The sequence below is a fragment of the Mustela nivalis genome (genome assembly GCF_964662115.1).
Source record: "Mustela nivalis genome assembly, chromosome: 15".
NCBI lineage: Eukaryota > Metazoa > Chordata > Mammalia > Carnivora > Mustelidae > Mustela > Mustela nivalis.
Genome location: NC_139034.1, coordinates 89,244,261 through 89,262,662, shown reverse-complemented (window position 1 = coordinate 89,262,662; position 18,402 = coordinate 89,244,261). Strand labels below are relative to the sequence as shown.

At 58.5% G+C, this 18,402-nt stretch overlaps 1 protein-coding gene across 4 annotated transcripts in view; it reads left to right on the top strand.

Annotated features, from left to right (window-relative positions):
- The first annotated feature begins 262 nt into the window (after positions 1-262).
- The window catches only part of RASA3 (RAS p21 protein activator 3), a 114,036-nt gene continuing 95,896 nt past the window's right edge, over positions 263-18,402 (top strand). Inside the window, exon 1 of one of the 4 annotated variants that reach the window (XM_082701138.1) lies at positions 263-457. Coding sequence is in view for 1 of the 4 variants with exons in the window: in XM_082701135.1 (XP_082557261.1) it covers positions 403-457 (55 nt within the window). In the remaining 3 variants the exon portion in view is untranslated. The remainder of the gene's footprint in view (positions 458-18,402) is intronic. The other 3 variants (XM_082701135.1, XM_082701139.1, XM_082701136.1) reach the window with 3 other exon arrangements.

The following is an 18,402-nucleotide window of genomic DNA, read 5'->3' as shown; positions in this document are numbered from 1 at the left end:
CGGCGCCGTCTTCCCCATTCCGCGTCCCCCCACCGCCGGTCCCTTCCGAGCCCTCCCGAGACCGACTCCGCCCCTCCCCGAGCCTCGGCCAATGAGGAGCTGGCGCTGTTCCGCGGGCGGAGCCGTCTCGCTCCCGCCTCCCAGGCCTCAGCCAATGGGCAGCTGGAGCCGCGAGGCGGGCGGAACCGTAGCGCCCCGCCTCTCTGGAGCCGTGGCCAATGGGGAGCCGGGGCAGGCCGGTGGGCGGGGCGGGGCAGGCCGGTGGGCGGGGCGGGGCGGCGGAGGCGCGCGGGGTCTGGCGCAGAGCGCTGGGACTGCGCGGCTGCTCGGGCTGCGGCTGCTCCGCGGGGCTCGGCGCGAGGATCCGGGCGAGGCCCGCGGGCTCCGGGCGGGCGACGCAGCATGGCGGTGGAGGAGGAGGGGCTGCGGGTCTTCCAGAGCGTGAAGATCAAGATCGGTGAGCGCCGCGCGCCCCCTCCCCGGCGGCGGGCCGGGCAGCGCGGACGCGGGTGCGGGGCGGTGCGGGGCGGGACGCGGCGGGAGCCTGCGGGCGTGCGTGTCCGCGGGCGGCTGGGCGGACCGCGGGGTCGCGTCTCCGCGCCGCGGCTGCCCCGGGACGCTTCCCTCCACGCGTGCCCCGGGGGCGTGGGCCCGGCTCCGGCTGCGGGCGGTGCGGGACGCGCGGCCCCGGGGGCGGCTGTGCGTGTTCGCGGCTGTGCGTGCGCGGCCCGCGGCGGATGTGCGCTGCGCGGCCGGCCCCAGCTGCTCGCGCGGGGAGGCGGGGAGCGCCCCGGCCCGCTCCGCGGAGACCCGGCCGGAGGGGCTCAGGGCCACCGGCGCCCGCCCTGCAGGCCGCGTCGCCGTGCGGGCCTGGGGAGGGCGTGATGTGCGGATTCCGGGGGGGCTGGAGGCTCGTCCGCACTTGCTGGGGCCGTCCGGAGAGGCCCGCGTCTGCCCGCCGCTGTTTGTCTCCGGAGGGCGGTGGGCAAGTGCTTTGCCTCCTAAAAACGAGATCCTTGTCCGGAGTGACTGTCGCACAGCGATGCGGTAAACGTCCCGGGAGAGAGAACAGCCTTCGGCGGACCCGCAGTGCTGCCCGACCTCGGGGTCCCCTCGCGTCCGCGGTCCCTGCTCTCCCCCACGTGAAAAGGGGCCGCTGGGAACAGAGCCAGGCACCCAGGGACTGTCCGTTGTTGATGACATTTGATGCTGCCGGAGGAATTCCAGCCGCCCCAATCCGCGTGTCGTTTCCTGTCCGCTTTATTTTGGTTCGGGGATCATCGCTGAGACACTGTGGATACTTGGCGGAGAAGCACCGGGACTGGATGTAGCAGACCTTCAGGCTCGAGTCTGCCTGCAGCCGGTTTCTCGTGTTCACTTGGGTGAAATCTGCTGTCACTTTCGTACTGAGAGATTCCACCGTCCCAGCTGCTGAAGCGGGGGCAGGCACACTGCCTCTGCCACGGTCCTCCGGCCCAGAGCCCTCACTCATCGTCCGGGAGTGTGAGGGACATCACCCCGAGGGTTCCAGATGCTTCCTGGATCAAGGGAGCAGGAGGGGGACCTTGGCATGGGGGTCTGGTTGTGGAGGAGAGTGCCAGGCTTTCTGCCTACAGCAGGCAGGAGTGGGTCTGAGGACCTTGTGGTTCAGGCCAGGCACTGCCATTCTGACACTCAATTCCAGGAGAGTTCTGGAACAGTAGTGTTGATTTCTTTCCAGAGTGGTACAGTACAGGAAGCAGGGGACTGAGGAGACCCCCGGAGATGCGGGAGAGCAGCCCCACTGGCCTTGTCTGTGGGTGGGTTCTGGATCTGAAAGAGAGGGGCCTCTTGTGGAAGGAAGAGGGTTCGGAGACAGCGCTTGGTTAGGCTTTCTGTGCTTTGTGTTCCACTTTCAACGAGGGAGAGAACCACCCAGCTCAGCTTTGGAGTAGTGCAGTGATGGAAGCATCTGCCATCTCTAACCCCCAGGGGAAAAGGTGCTGTTGGGAGCTTTGGAGCCCCTTCTCCAGATCTGAGGGCTGTAGCAGTGGGGACAGCACCAGCGTCCAACTCCCTGGGTGTTGTTCCATCTCCAAGAAGCTCTTGTCTCTCTCTCCTCTGAGGGTCCTCATCACAGTGCACAATGCTGAGCTGTAAGAGGGAGATACAGTGTCTCCCCTTTTTATCGGGGGGCGGTCAGAGAGCAAGGGGCTATACACAGCACGGCAGGGCATACTTCTGTGTTTGGGTGGTCTCGGCTTGGGCTTCTGAGTTCAAGGCTGGGCTGCAGCCCCGAGGGTGAACTGGGTGCACTGGGTTGGGGCTTAGTCTCATCTGAGTCGAGGGAGAGCCTGTTAATAGAATGGGATCGGGATGGTTCTGGACATGGAACGTGGTGTGCTGAGCTCTTGATTTCTCTCCTTGGTTGTCTGTTGTGGCCAGTGTTGCCTCTGACTTGCCTGAATGCCCTGGTCTTAAAGGCACAAGATGACGAGAAATGCCAGAGTTGATCTGGGAGAGGAGCAGACATGCATGAGTCATACACACGCATGGTCACATGCACACTGGCCTCTCCTCTTTCGGGGACACACTGGCCAGGCCGTCCATTCATCTCCAAACCTTGTCTCCGGGCTAGCTGGCCGCACGCCCGTGTGCTCTTGGCCGGCTAGCTGACCCAGAGCAAGTGGCCTCCCCATCCATAGCCTCATTTTTCCATTTGCAAAATGCAGGCAGTAATTGTCTGCTGCATCCGGTGGGGGTGTACAAGACGGGATTGTTCTGGCTTGCATTAATACGCACCCCTCGCTGTCAGAAAACAGAGAAAGAAAAACTCTCCCTGAAGTTAGACCAGTAAGCAATGTCACTACTCCTGTTGCTAAGAAAAAAGGCAGAACATTTTTGGGGGGGTGAAGAGTGTTTTAGGTATCAGGGCCTTGGCCTTTAATTCTTAAATAGTTTTGGACTGTGTGGTGGTCCTTGTCTGGTTGACAGGCGAAGGCTGGGGACAGTGGGAAGAATCTGGTCCTTTCTCTCCCCCGTTCTCTCGCCCTCCCACCTTTTGCAAAAGCCAAATCAGACTGAGGCATCTTTATTGTAACTGTTTGGAGTCCTTGTCTTGAAGAGCCTGTTGCTTTCTCCACTGAAACCTTGTTTTGGTAGTTCTTCCACACACTTAAAAATCTAAAACATTGTCTACCTTTGGGAACAGTTGTTATTGTTTTTGTACTAGTGTCTCTTGTGGGCTAAGGCCAAATGCACTTCCTCTGAGGTGGTAACTTTGAGGAAGTTGCTTCTCTGACTTTCCATGAGTCAGGGCCTTGGTGCCGGAGGGGAAGCAGCTTGACGGCTGTGGGTAGGGAGTGTGCCGGGGACCACAGCCAGAGCTCTTCTGTGTTATTTTGGACACGACGCCCCTTTAGGCATTGTGGTATAGCCTTGCTTCCCGGGGTATGTTCTTTTCCCATAAAAGTTACCTCTGGTTTTTAAAAGTGTCATCTTATCCTTATAAAATGTTCAATAAAGAGCAATATACAAAGGTTTTTCTCTTGAGCTAAAAAAAAAAAAAAAAAAAAAAAAAAAAAAAATCCTATCCTTGAAGTCAAGAGTGAGAAAAGCCCCCTTGCCCTGTTAATGGTTCTCATCATCAGGCATGAGGGCCAGCTTGGATCTGCTTGGTGTGCGGGCTGTGTGAGGCCACTCCACCTGATTCCTTGCCACCGGATTCCCTCTTCCCTGCTTCTCCCTTCCGTCTCCATGGAGCCTCTGAGGCTCCGCTGGGCTCCGAGCACTTTCTCAGCGTTCCTGCTCTGTAAGATTACAACTTGTCCGGCCGAGAAGACGGACGGCACACCAGACCTGATAGCTCCTCCCACTCAGGAAAACATGGCCCTGCAGGGTGTTGGTGCTGTGGGCCCAGGCGAGCCCGCCCCAGCCTTGTGCCTTCCCTCCAGCCAGACACAAACACCATCCCACCAGAAAGGGACGTCCCTCGGCAGGGAACTGAGGGAGGTGGGAGCAGGAAATGGTGGTGGAGGGTCTCTGGCCGGCACCTCCCTGGCTAGATGGCTGCTTTGGAGGGGTGTGGTGGAGATGGCCCAGACCACAGGGGCTCTGTTAAACGTGGGATCTTTAACCAGATTTCCTACATGGGAAGCAGCACTGTGCTCCTCACAGGGTCCTGTAAGGGTCAGAGGCGGTGGCCGTCTGCTTGCTAAGTTAGAGCAGTTATTGTTGGTAGTAGGGTCTTCACGGGGTAGGAAGATGTGGTTTTCCCAATGAGAGAAAACACTTTGTGAATATGAGGCAGAGACATCAGTGTGTTGGCTTTTTCATTGTGTGTGTCTGACAGTGGGAGAAGGGGCAGGCCACACACGGCTCTTGGCATCAGGGATTCTGTATTCCCCTGAGCACTCTGATGCTAAAATTAACCTGGATATTCTATTAACCGAGCTCAGCTAGCTGCCTGTGCTATTTTTAACCCCCAAGGGCTAGTGTGCAGATCTGGGATATGTCTGGGGAGCAGCCGGGCTCAGGGGCCAAGTGTGATTTTAGTTCGCGTCTCTGGGTTTTACATGGGAAGGGCTGGGCTTGCTGTGCCCGTGTGTAGTGTGGGCAGAGTTGCAGACTCTTGGGATCTGGTTTGCAGGTGTTATGTCATTTTCGTGCACGTTCTCACGAGTCTGTGATGTTGAAGTTGAGGAAGGGAGACCCACATGACTTTGTTTACCTGCCCAGACTCACTGAGCCTGTACAAGCGGAGCTGGGGTTTACGCTGATGCTGATGGTCTTGCTCTCGCCACTTATCCTGGTCTGGCTTTCTGTGTGATCCTGGATCTGAGTGGTGGGGTGTAGTGAAGGGCTTGGAAAGAGGGAAGTGGTGATTTCTGGGGCCAGAGGTAATGCGACCACCGTCTCCAGCGGCTGGAGGCCCAGGGCCCTGCCCTTGCTGTCCTGAGCCTTGTAGTCACTGCCTGGGGTTTCCGGGGCGGATGTTGAAGAGGCGAGGAATTGCGGAGATGTGGTCTTGAACAGAAATCCAGGGATGGTTTGTTGAGCAGGGCCACTGGCAACACTTACGCTTTGGGAAAAGGCGTCACCAGGTGAGCAGAGCATGGATCCCTGTGGCGGACTCACGTGGGCGGCATGTCGCATTTGGAAGGAGCGTTCAGATTTGCTTCTCTGAAACGAGTGAGGCCTCTGAGCATATAGGCAGTCACACCTCCCTGAAGGCATCGGGGAATCAGAGCATCAGCTTGTCACGTTTTCGTCATGTTTGCAGAGGAGACGGATGTATTTGCTGGAAGCAAACAGAAGCAGTAGCTGCGAACACCTGAGAGCTGAGGTTTGCGTGTTGCCTTGCAAGTGAGGCTGCGAGTGCACCTCCCCCTCCTAGTGACCCTGGAGGTGGGTTCCTGCTGTCCGAGGCTCAGGCAGAGCGTCAGTCAGGCCATGGGAGGGACAGGAGCCCCCGGGAGCCTGCGAGGAGAGGCAGGCGTGACTGACAGCACTTGGGGGCCCGGACCCAAGACTGTCCTTCTCACTAATTCTACCACTTGAGGCAAATCTTCTAAACCCTTTCTGCCTCAGTTTCTCTGTCCAAGTGGAGAGTAAGGCCTTTTTTGTGGTGCTAGTAAGCCTGTGTGAGCAAGGGCACGCCCATTCCTCTAGACAGGAAGGGGTGACTTCCAGGCCAGTCTGTGGCTGTTCTGTTAGTCGTGGGACAAAGTGGCGTTCCCACTGTAGCTGGGCGCATCGGTTAAGAGAGAGCTGGACTTCAGGTGTGTGTTTGCACGTGGGCGAGGTCAGGAAAGGCGTTGGGAGAAAGTGGCTGTGAGCCGGCCTTGAGTTTTTGAGAAGGGGGGAGCCAGCGTGTGGTGTAGATCTGCACAGATGCCCCTGGGGGCACAGTGTGGTGGCCAGCGTGGCTAGCATGGCCGGCGCTGTGTGTGGCTGGTCCTCCGGCCTCAGGGTGAGCCTTGTGGGGACTTGATGTCCTGTCTCGCAGGGCGGCTGCTCCTGCAAGGTCTGAGGCTGGAGAACAGAGCCGGACCGCTGTGCCTGAGCAGGGGTCTTCCCTGATGGTCTGGTCTTCCGCACCCTGTGTCTGCACTGGGGGGGTGGGGCGTACCCCGTGATGGACCGCTCTGCGCTAAGCAGCAGGTAGTCGTGTGTCGGAGGGATCTGGTCCCCGAGGTGATCTGCTGGCGAATGGACACGAGTGGACAAAGCAAACAGCGGCTGAAAGGGTGATTGAACCGTGGGGCCCCCGCGTGTGGGCGTCCGTGCAGCTTCCAGAGGGAAGAGTCAGAGCCAGGCCGGCCTGGGTGACACGCGGGAAGCTCCAAGGGGCAGGCCTAGAAAGAAAAACAAAACACAGAAAAACCTAGCCAAGGTCACCCCTCAAAGACAGCAAACGGAGCCGCACGCGCGGCCCTGGACATGGAGGCGCCCACAGCCCGCCAGCCGGAGCGGGGAGCGCGGAGGCGGAGGCCGGAGCGGGGAGCGCGGAGGCGGAGGCCGGAGCGGGGAAGAGCAGCGCGAGGGCATCCCCGTGAGGCACACGGAGAATTACGCCTGGAGACGGGCATGTGAAGAGCTTGGAAATCACAGCCTTAAAAGTGAAAGAATAAGCTTTCGGAGAGGAAAGGCCCAGCAAGGTAAAATGATTGGCCTCGATTGCCGGCAGGTGTGGGAGCGCAGGGCCGGGCCGCGGGTGAGCGTCCTGGGTCGCTCGGACCGGGAGAGCCGGCGCGGTGCCGGAGTTTGAGGCCGCGTCCTCCCCGGCAGGCGGCCGGCACTGTTCTCGGGGCGCGAGGCGGCACGGCCGGTGAGCACTTTCGGGCTCCCGCAGTCCGGGTCCCGTTCCCGCCCTTCGAAGTCAGGAGACGAGCGGCCCCGGCCTGCGCCCCGGCCGCGTGCAAGCGTCGTCCGGTCAACCTTCGGGCCCACGCGGGCCTCGGCGTCTGGACAGCTTCTGGTTGGCGTGTGTGTTTTGTCTTTGCTAGGGGCGGTGGGCCATCAGGCTGACGGTGGGGCCAAAGATAGTGATTCCTTGTGTGACGAGGTGTGTTTCTGCTCAGGGCTGGACTCCCCGGGGCTGTGGGTCTGTCCATTCTGAAATTTCACATTGCCGGCTTCAGTTTTCTTTTTTTTTTAGAAAGAGAAAGAGCCCATGAGTGTGCGCACCAGCGCTTGTGGGCAGGGAGGGGCAGAGCGAGAGAGGGGGGAGAAGCAGGCTCCTTGCCCAGTGAGGAGCCTGACCCAGGATTTGATCTCAGGACGCTGAGATCATGACCGGAGCGGAAATCAAGAGTCAGATGCTAAACTGACTGAGACACGAAGGTGCCCCTGGTTTCAGTTTTCCAGTAAGCTTAACCCCTCTCTGGGGACTGCTGCATCCCGATATAGCTGGTCGGTTATTCTGCCTGTCACATCTGAACCACATGCGGTGCATCTCACACACGAACCACACGTGGTGCTTCTCCCATCTGAACTGCGTGGTGAGGGCAGCACACTCCTCTGAAGGAGGCTGGAGGCTGTGCTCAAGTCATGCAGTAAAACAGAGTGTTTTCTAGAAACAGAGCAGTACCTTCGCTCCTTAGTCTGTCAAGGAGTGGCTCTCGTGCCTGTTTTTTCCTCTTCGCATTGTTTCTGTTCCTGTGAAGAAACCGGAACACGTGAATAATGTGAAGCATTATTCTGCGTTGGCCCCCAGTTGCCAGTGGGATAAAACCCAAAGGTAAGCGAAGTGGCCAGATCCTTCTTAGACTCAGGGGTAACTCGGCCTGGAGACCGTGGCTGGGCTGCTCTCCCCTCGGCCGGCAAGCCCCCGTGTCCTCTGCAGCTGCAGGTGCCTCCGGGGCCCCCTTCGCACCAGGAGCAGGACCCAGTCACCAGGCTTTTCTTGAGAACCATTTTCCCCCTTTCTGAGTCCTAGGGTGAGCAGCCTCCTGGGATAGGGTCCGGCTTCTGGAGTCTTCTGGACATTTAACAGACTTGAGAGTGCTTGTCATCTGTGTATTTCTTTCTGGACCTTTGGGACGCCACGATTTTCTGAGATACTATGTGGGCCCAGTTAGGTGTGCCCTCCGTGTGGGCCAGTTGTCTTGTGCGCTGGCTGGGTTAGGGCTGATTCCTCCTTTCTCGTCCTGTCCATCCTAATAAAAGTGCACCCTGTGGGTGAGGACTGTGACGTGTGCCTTGAGATCTCTGTGGCTTTGTTGTATGTTTCCTTTCGTCTGATTCGTTTTCCTTTTTTAGCTCTTGTGGTTTCTGTTTTCAGTCCTGAATCCACTTCTGGGAGGTACAAGAGCAGAAGGTCTGTTTGATTTTGTCTGTTTCACTCCACCGGATTGGTCACTGGTTAGGGAGCTGCAAACACACTGTTTGATCTTCTAACGACTCTGTGCAGTGCACAGGACAGATACTCTAACCAGCTCCCACCTCTGAGGCTCGGAGAAGCTGGTGACTTTTCCCAAAGCACATTTAGCGAGAGAGCCTGTGGCTGCCCAGTTGGGTTGTGACGGACTTGCCACGTCCAAGACCCAGCACTTTTGTGGTTCGGGTGGAACTGCCTCCTTGGGTGTGGTACCCAATTACTTCCTCAGACAGGAGATAGCTGCTTCCCACCCATGCCTTCCTCCTTAGCGAACCCTTAAATGAGCACCGAGGGGACTTACTCAGCAGAGTGAGCCCGTCGCACAAACGTGTGGCTACCAGGGGCTCAGAGCCTGCTGACCCACTTCCCTGCTGAGTCCGGTACCTGAGACCTGCTTCAGAAGAGGGCGTCCCCGTGGGCAGCCCTTCTTCTCTCTGACTCCCGCCCTCCGGCTTCTGTCTGATCATCCCTCCTCCTGGCCGGGTGCCCCCCCCCCCCTCCAGGTGCCAACCTTAGCTAGTGCAGGGAAAGCTCTCTGGGCGAGGCCGGCAGAGAAGGCGTGGCTTTGCGGCAGGTAGAAGATGGGTCGAGTGGGACCGTTAAACTCGGATGCTTCAGAGGGTAGGTCAGCCCCAGGCCCCTAAGCCTCGGGGCACCTGCTTATTTTGGCCCAGCTAAACTGGGGCTTTCCAAGTCTGGGGTCAGACAGAGATCCAGGAATATGAGTTGGTTCTGGAAAACCCATCAATGTGAAGACCCTAGGGGACCTGGCCAAGCCCTCTACTTGTTTTGAGGTCTGGGGTATGTGCTGTGACCTGGCTGGTTTTCCCATGGTCTTTGGGGTGAGGGTCCCACTGGGGAATTCCAGACCACGTGGGGCTGAGGCTGGCAAGCCCTGTTTACTCATGAGGCCCTGCCGGTCTGTCCTGGGGCTGACTGCCAGGCATAGTTTTTTGGTTTTGTTTTTTTAAGATTTCACCAATTTATTTGACAGAGAGAGAGAAAAAGCACGAGCAAGGGGAGCAGCAGAGGGAGAGGGAGAAGCAGGCTCCCCACTGAATAGGGAGCCCGATGTGGGGCTTGATCCCAGGACCCTGGGCTCAGGACCTGAGCCAAAGGCTGATGCTTAATGACCGAGCCACCCATGTGTCCCCCCACGAGTCCTTTTTAACTTAGGAACAATAATTAGCTGTTTTATTACTTTACAAGGGGTGAGTTTCAAGGGCAGTTAACTCTGCCTGTACGATGTTTACATGGGAGATCCTTAGCACCAACATGCAGTATGTCCAGGAGTCGGTCAGACTTACACAGACTTACACTGGAACTTTCCTCACGGCGGCATCCCATGGGGAGGAGGCTTAACTGAGGGAGGCAGTCATACATCTGTACTTTCCTATGCGGCTGCCTCCTGTTGGAACATGGTTCTGTGTGTGCACACACACATGTGCACAGAATACACACATGTGCGCACACGTGTAGACACAGGCACACTACAGAATACACGCATGTGTGCATAGAACACACACGGATGCACACATGTAGACACATGGGCACACCACACATACATGCACACGTACATACACATGGGCACACTGCATATGCACACAGCACACACAGGTGCACACGTGTGTACACGGCACACTATACTCACACACATGCACGGAACACAGGTGCACACGTGTGTATACATAGGCACACTCTATACATATGCATACGCACAGAATACACTCACAGGTGCACACACAGATGCACCAATGTACACACATGCTGCACCACACACACACACATATACACACGGGCACACATGGGCACATACCACTCACACACACACACGGGGCCCTGTGGCCTGTCTCGGGGTAGAGGTGCCTGACACCATGTGCCCGGTGTGGTGGGAGGCTGAGGACATAAGGGAGGCTCACGGCCCTCGTGACGGCTCCGTCCCCTGCTGAGATCGGTGGCACCGGGGCCTGGCCACACAGGGCATGGTGGGCAGTGTGGCATTTAAGAGGAGCTCCTGTCTCTCAAGCAGCTCTGTCTTTTTTCTTCTGTTTGACATGGTAGAGGCCACAGGTGCGCTGCAGCGAGTCCCGTGGCCCCGTGAGCTGCTCCCGGTGGGCCGTGGGTGAGTTATGGGGGCACCCGGGGTCTCTGTGCTTGGACCCCTACCTTTCCACTTTCTATGACTTGAAAGTTTTTCTGCAGTTGCTTTTGAGTCTTTAATTTTTTGTATTTGAATCAGAAGGCTTTCGCTTCTCAGGGCCACAAACTGGCCTGTTTATCAGCTGGCTGCCCTCGGGCCTCTCCGTCTGACAGGCTCCGAGGACGCTGGCTGGGCAGAGCCACTCGGGAGGGTACAGTGAGCAGGACGGATGTCACTTTGGGAGACAGGAGAAGGGGGCCGCTGCTGGCGTTGGTCCTGGGGCCACAGACGGTGAGCTGCGCCCCGCGGGGCATCTGGTGGCGCCGAGGAGAAGGCGATCCTTGGGCAGTTCTGTAGGTTTGGAGGAGAAGTTCCTTCCATGTGCTCACCTGGGGCAGGTGCACGCACGGGCTCTTGTGCCCCTCCGGGTTCGTGGGGGCACACCTGGAGCCAGGCTGCTGGGACAGCCTCTGCTCATCCTTCCCGAGTGCACACACGTCTGGAAGAGGCGAAGCCCGGCCAGGGTGACGATTTCGCGTGTCCCCCCGAGCTGGGTCTGCTGCAGATGGTGACTCCTTGAGCAGCCGTGGGAGGGGACGGTGAGAGACCTCGCTTGGCTTCCTGAGCCCCCAGCTGGCTCCGTCCATCTGGGATCTGCGGCATTCCTTTCTCTCTTCATCACTTCCTGCTCTGCGCCGCTTGCGACAAGTATTTGGAGAAAGAGTTTCTCAGCATTTGGACCCAAGAGTGTGTTTATGCGCATCCTGACTGGAAATAAAGGGTCACGTGGAAAGAAAAAAACTCTTGTCGTTATGTTTTTGCTCAGTATCTTGATTTTCTATTTGTTATTGTTTCCTAAAGTGTTTTCCAGTGATCCCTTCAGGGAACCCCTTTCCTGTCCTCCTGGGCCGGCGGAGCCTTGAGTCATAGCAGCAGACGCGGGCTGGTCAGGAGGCAGCCGGAGGGGCAGGCACAGGGGTCCCAGGAGATGGACGCTTCCTGCCGGTTCACCCGGCCGTCCTTCCCTGCAATTACGGACACTTAAATTCGGCCTCTCTCCTTTGGGGACGCGCCGCTGCCGCGCTTGTTGCCCAGCCTGCGTCGGCTTCCCCGTGGGCACCCGCAGGAGGACCGCGGGTGCTGCGACCCGAGGGGCACCGGTGTAAGCACGAGGTGCCTGTTGGCCTTCAGCCGCGGGGTTTCCGCAGCTCGGCCTCGCTCCGGGAGCTGGCGCGGAACTCCCTCCTGCCGTGGCCTCAAAGCGGTGATGGCCTCTTCAGATAAAGTAGTTCAGAGTCCCCGGGAAGTGTCCTGTGCCCGGGGATGGGCGCTGCTGCGGGGCGTGGCGGGGCATGCTGAGTGACCGTGTCGGGCTGGGGCAGGCCACGAGGGGTGGCGTCCGCAAGTGGGTGTAAGACCGAAGGCTTTTTGGGTCACCACAGGCGTTGGAGGAGCTTTGCCTTAATGTGTGAATCACTAATGCTAGTTGGGGAAAAGCTAGTTTTCAGATTTTCTCCTGCTGCACAGCGCTTGCTGGTGGCTTGGGTGGCGATTCAGAGTCACACGGGTCAGCTGTTGAGGAAGTCGGCGCAGGGGGTCTGCTGGTTCTGATGGCTTCTCGCCCACTGGATGCTTCGTAGGGGGCTGTGGGGCCGGTGCACGGGGCCTGTCTCGGCACATGGAGAAAACATGGGCCTCGATTTCTGGGTTTGTACGGCCTGACGGGTGAGACAAAGTGCTGTCTTTATGGGGTTAGTGATAACGGGACTGTTCCAGTTTTGGGGAGGCGAGATTTCCTTTGTGCTGAGACCAGGACAGGTCTGAGCAGCTCCTCCTGCCCTCTTGGGACATCCGAACCAGCGGAGGTTGGTTTTAACTGTGCACAGTGGCCCCGTGTATGAGAAGAGCACTTCCTTTCATCTTGAAAAACAAATTAAAAATCAACTTCATGTTTTACCTATTGTGAGATCTTACCTGTTGGAAAGTGCAATGTCCTCCACAGTTGCCGACTCTGACGATTTGCTTCCCCTTCCTTGGCGGCAGGTGACAGCGGTCTGTCTGACATCAGCAGCTTCTCAGGCTCCTTGAGATGGCGAGGGTCGCTCTGGGACGCTGGGAGCAGGGAGGGGGAGGGACCGGGTCTGGAGATGGACTAGGAGGCCGGATCGGACACTGCTTTGCACATTCATGTTTACAGATGTGCGTTTCGGACCTGCAGACCACCTTCGGCTACAGTCGGGCCTGCGGGATGGGGAGGGAGGCATGGCACAGCCGAGAGCCATGGCAACAGGCGGTGCCCAGACCCGGGTTTTGGTCCTCTGTGCCTTTTTCCTCTCCAGAATTGTCTGTGGTTCGCAGGGCCCTTAGTGGGAGGGCGAGGCAGGGAGAGGGAGACAGACATTCCAGGGGCTTCAGAAACAAGGCTCCGACTGGGGAAGTGGGGGGACAGCAGGGCTCGCCCCCTTCTGGGAGGTCCTCCTGGTCCTAGGGTTTCCCAAGAGTCTTGGCCCCTTGCCATGAGTGACAGCATAGTGGGGAAGCCCAGTGCTGTCTCCCTGGTACCCCAGCTCCTCAGCTTCCCGGGCTTTTGCTCAGCAGTACTCAAGTCCTCGATCCTGTGAAGGGAATGGAAAACCGGGGGAGGGAGGGGCCTGTGAATTTTCCTTACACTATTCTTGGGCGACTTGTGAACCTTGTTCCTTCCGTGAGAGAGCAGGACTGGCCCCGTGGACGGGCACACCACTGTCTTCACACCTCACTCCGTGGGACCCGTCCCAGGCTCACGGACGTCTGGTCCCAGCCTGTGCTGCTCACCTGGGAGTGAGTGTGTCCAGATGCACAACGTTTAACACCATGGTTTTATTCCGGGGACGTTTGGGCATGTTTGGAGATGTTTTTGTTTGTCACAGCTTGGAGGGGAAGGGTGGCTCCCAGCTGAGCACCTGGCAGCCCAGAGAACCCACTCTGAGAACGTCCACACTGGGTAGGAGAGCTTAGGGCACCTGAGCACCAAGGAGGGTGCGTCTGACTAGCTCTCCGCAATATGGCCTCAAGGGCTGTGAGTCGCATTTGAGGGCAGGGAGTAGACGTCTCATGCTCACCTCATGGAAAGACCCCCCCCCCCCGCCCTCCACCACAGTGTGGACCAAACTAATCCAGCCCAAGGGTCTAGTCTGTGAGCAACAAGGGCAGTGCCCTGGGGCTGAGCTGGTGACATTCCTGGCTCTGCACCTTCCCTGCTGTGTGAACTTTGGCCAAATCACTTAACCTCTCTGTGTCTGTAAAATGAGGATAACAGTAGGCTTCATTGGGTTCTTAAGAGGGTTGAGCGGCACGGTGGTGCTTTGGGGCCTGCCTGTGCCTCCCCTGCGCGAGCCTGTCCCTGTGTCGTCCAGCTCTTCCTCACTGTGAGGAAGAACCCAAGGTCTCCCGGGGCTGGGGTGGGCACCACTGGCATGTTCATGAACTGTTGAAAGCAGGACGGCCCGCTGGATTCCTCGAGGGCACGTGGCTGTGTGCAGGAGCCGGGCTGGGAGGGCAGGGTTTAGTGGCACCTGGGGTCTGGCCCCCCTGCTCCTGGTGGGGTGGGCTCACCTGCATTGACCTGTGTCCCAGGCCTTGGGCCGCACTCATCCCATCAGGCTGGGGGGCCCCAGGGACGTCTCCGGCCCCACGGCAGACGCTTCTGAGCCTGTCTGTCCTCTTCACAGAGCGCGTCTGTTGCTGCCTTAAGCACGCTGCCTAGGACTTAGAAGTAAACCATTAACCAAGAAGCACAGTCACACATAAATGTAGTTTGCAGGGACGCTGTCCCTGGAGGAATGGAGCTGGAGGCTGTGTGTTCCCTTGGGATGTGGTACAAAGTAGGACGCAGGAGGTGTTTCTGATGCTCGGCTAGTTACAAAGGGTTTGGCGCAGTTACAAAAATTCCTCCAAGCCTGTGCGCGTTAGGGGAGAAGCTGTGAAAACAGTGGACCGTGCTGGTGCACTAGATGCTCTGGTGGCCTTCGAGGTTTCGGCATGTTGTATTGAAGCTGTGGCTTCTTTCTGCAGCATTTCACGGTTTTATCTCTGTGGCGCAGGCCTGATGGTGGGAAGTATATTAATGAATCAGTTAACTTTTTTGGAAACTACAGGAAGTTATCGTGTGGTGAGCCTGCACTTAGGGCCTGCAGGCGACCCCCCCCACCCCAGAAAAACAAGCATTTTTGTGTGCCGAGCAGCCTCCCGGGGTCCTGGCGGGGCCTGATGGTGCCTGCTGTCATTCTCCTGACGTGAGTGCTTGTCACCGAGGCCTCACACTCACGTGCTGACCTCGCCCAGGACAGACGCCCAGGACAACTGTGACTTCTCTTGCAGTCGACGAGGTACAGATGCTGGGTCTCGGGACACAGGTGCAGGTGACCCACTGGCAAGGGAGGCCCTCGTGGGCTGCAGGGGTTTTCAGGTGGGGGGGCCTGGCCTCTGTGTGCGGGACCGGGTGGCCGAACGGGAGGAGCCCCCCCCCCCCCCAAGCACACTTCTCCCCGCCCCAGGACTCACTGGGACTTCTGGATAACTTCACTGGCGATTTAGAGAGTCTGACTTCTCCCTGTATATGGAAATGGGGCTGCTGGGGTCAACACCAAACAAGTTTTGGAGGGAGTGTTTACATACTCTTAGGTTTATACTAAAAACCTGCCCTCATTTTATTAACGGAGAAGAGTAAACAAAGCTCAGGGAAGAATGAAGAAAAACAAGTTGCTTTTATAAGTAAAATTAAATGCGTGATAATGTTGCACTCGTTCTGGCTTGTGCAGTTGAAAGACCAGCCAAAATAAGATGTCATTTTGTCAAACGCAGAATGAGGGTCCTGGCCCCAGATGCCCCCGGGGTCCTGTGTGATGACACCCCCCCACACTCACCCCAACGCGGGCAGGGCCCAGATGACCCGGTGTCCTTCGCTGGCTGGTTTGGACTTGAGTCTAGGAAAGGAAACCCCTGGAAATGCAGAATAGGGAGCTCGCAGGGTGATGGGAAGAAATCCATTTTCAGCCGCACAGATGAGCTTGCCGTGTGGACTTCTGTTGGTGCCCAGCGGGCCCCCGCACACACCTGCTCTGCACACGCCTGATCACGGTTTGTGGGTACATTGTGCAAATCTCTAACAGAAGCTTCTACAGTCTTGAAATGCAGGTGACAGACCCCGGGTCCTGGTTCCTCATTAGTGTTCATCTTCTTCCGCCATCTCTCGAAGGCAGCTTGGCTCCTGGGTGGGCTTAGCCCAGACCCCTCTGTGTTCAGGTGTCACCATTCTGCAGCCACGGGCCATGGGCTGAGTGACCTCGTGACCTGCCCAGAGAGTGTGGGGGGCCATGGAGCGGGGGTCTGGGCCACACCTATTGGTTTAGGATGTCTGGTGTGCTGGGGTGGGCCCCTGCCAAGGGGGACCTCTGTGCCCCAAGTGCTGCCCGTGAGCCCCTCCTTGAGCACGCTCCGCCCAGGACAGCAGAGCAGGAGAAGCAGACGTCTTTGGGGTTAGCATTGCTCACCTGCTCATCAGGGATGTCCCAGGACCCTCCCCTGAGTCCCTAGTCCCCCCTCCCCCCTCCTTCAACCTGGCCCTGGGGGTCCCGGCTCTCTCCCTCTTGTTGTCTTCATGGGCCCTGCCAGCCCCCAGGCCTCCCTGCCAAGCCCCCCGACTTCCCCACCCCCGGTCCTCCCAGGCCCCCTGCCCTGGCCCTTTGCATGTCCCATCATCCCCCACCCCCCCGCGCCCCGATAACCGTCTCCTTCCCAGTGAGGTTTCTTTTGAAATATTTGCACTGATTGTGGAGCCTGTCGCTGAGCTAGTTCAGCTCTGCGGGAAGAGGAGGCTGCTGGCCCCCCCGGAGGTGGGAGAAGAGGGGCCCGACCACAGCCTCCTCCGACTTCTCACCAGGGCGCTCCCAGTGGGTCCTCACGCCCCCAGCACACTGGGACTGGTTTGCTGTGTAGCTGTTTGGGCCCCACCCCAGACCCACGAACTGGGGACTCTGGGCAGGGCCTGGAGACCCTTGTTTGCAGGGGGTCCCGCACAGCCCCTGGTCCTTGCTGCTGAGCGGAGAACCCAGCAACGCCTCCCGAATGGCCACCTGTGGAAGGTGCTCGGGCTCTGGGGGAGAGGCCCTGACTTCCCCTGGTGGAGGGCCTGCCAGGACCATGTTCTGGTTGCCCGGGGCCCTGACAGCAGCTCGGGGAAGTAGCTTTGCGGGAGCCCGCCCGGTGCTGAGCTATGTGAACACCCATTCACACAGATGGACTGTTTTATTCCCTGTTTGCACTGGCCCTTGCCAGATTGATGATGCGGTGTCCTGTCCGGTGCAGACCGTGCAGTGTGCCCAGACTGGGGGCTTGTGGGGCACGTGCGGCCAGGGCTGAGGGAAGAGGTTAGGGCCGTGCCATGCACCGGCCCCATGGAGGAGCTTATTTTGACTTTTGCTTCTGTTTCTTCCAGTAACACCTGCATCCCATTCTCTGGAATTGTGGCGTGGGGGGAATGTGCGCCTCCCACCACAGTAGGAACAGAAGGTCTCTGAAGCTGGCCGTGTTCTATTCTGAGTTCCTGCCACGGCTCCCACAGCCGCAGCCTGGGTCTGCTGCGCCCTGAGCAGGACGGGTCGTGCTCAAATGACACCTGGGGAGAGCCCTAATTACTGACCATGGAGAGGGGTTGTACATCCTCTGCTGTCAGGTGTGAGGGTTTTTGAGCAACTTCTGTGGTTGGAGGCTATTTTGGAAAGGAGGGTTGTCAGGAATGTCATCGAACATACTGGGCCTCTCCACGGGAGTTGCTGGGTGGCGGCCCTTTGTGTGGGAGTGGGATGCGATGCTTTCTCCCCTGAAGTCACAGCTCACTCGAGGCATCAACAATTTGCCGATCTGAACTACAGTTTGAGTGTTTTCCTTGGGCCGCCCTGAGTGATGATGGGGCTGGGCAGCCGCTTTGCTGGGGCCTCATGGGGGGAGCGTGTTGGTGCAGCCTCCGTCCAGGGTCAGTCCCACTGGCCAGTCGGCCTTTCAGGGTGATTCCCAGTCCTCACACAAGCAGGAGCCAGGGTCCAGCCTGTCAGCTCTCAGTGGAGCGTGTCCCTGTGCCATGAGGCTTCCACCTGGGCGCTGTGGCCCCGGGACGTGTCACCGCGGACATGCTGCCAGCCTTCTGTGTGACGCACATGGCGTGCCGTGGTACCCCGACACCGGAGGACGGTGCCCACGTCTCCGCACCTGCTCCCAGGGTCTCTGGTCTCCTAGGGCTTCCAGCAGCTGCTCACTTTGTGTCTTTCCGATGTCTTGTTTGTGTTTACAGAAGTAAACATTTTCACTGGAGAAGATTTGGGGGATGTAGAAAAGCAAAGTTAGAATATGAAAAGTAACGCCACATCAGGTGCCTTTTTGTGGGTAACACCCAGATGCTTCGTTTCTGGGGCGAGACTGCCCTGGCGCTGAGGTGTGTATGTGGCTAAGACGCAGGTATATTCACGGGGCACCTGTTGCTGGGTGGTCCCGGGCCGACCGTCCATGTGGCCTAAAGCAGGTGTGTGGGGCCACCCCAGTCTCCGCTGTAGAAGCTGGGAAGAGACTGTCCAGTGTGTTCAGATTGGAGGGTCCGGCTTTAGTTTCACTGGTGGGTGTACAGCACCTCAGGGCGGCGTTACGAGGACAATTAAAATCGCGTGACCTGGGAGGAGGTTGACGGAAATTTATCATCGCCTTCGGGGCTGCCCTCGGCTCGGGTTCTGTGAGCCTGCGTGGCATGCGGCGGCTCCCGGTGCTGGGGTGCAGTTCTGCCGTGGGCGGGGCTCCGGGTGCTGGGGTGCAGTTCTGCCATGGGCGGGGCTCCAGGTGCTGGGGTGCGGTTCTGCCGTGGGCGGGGCTCCCGGTG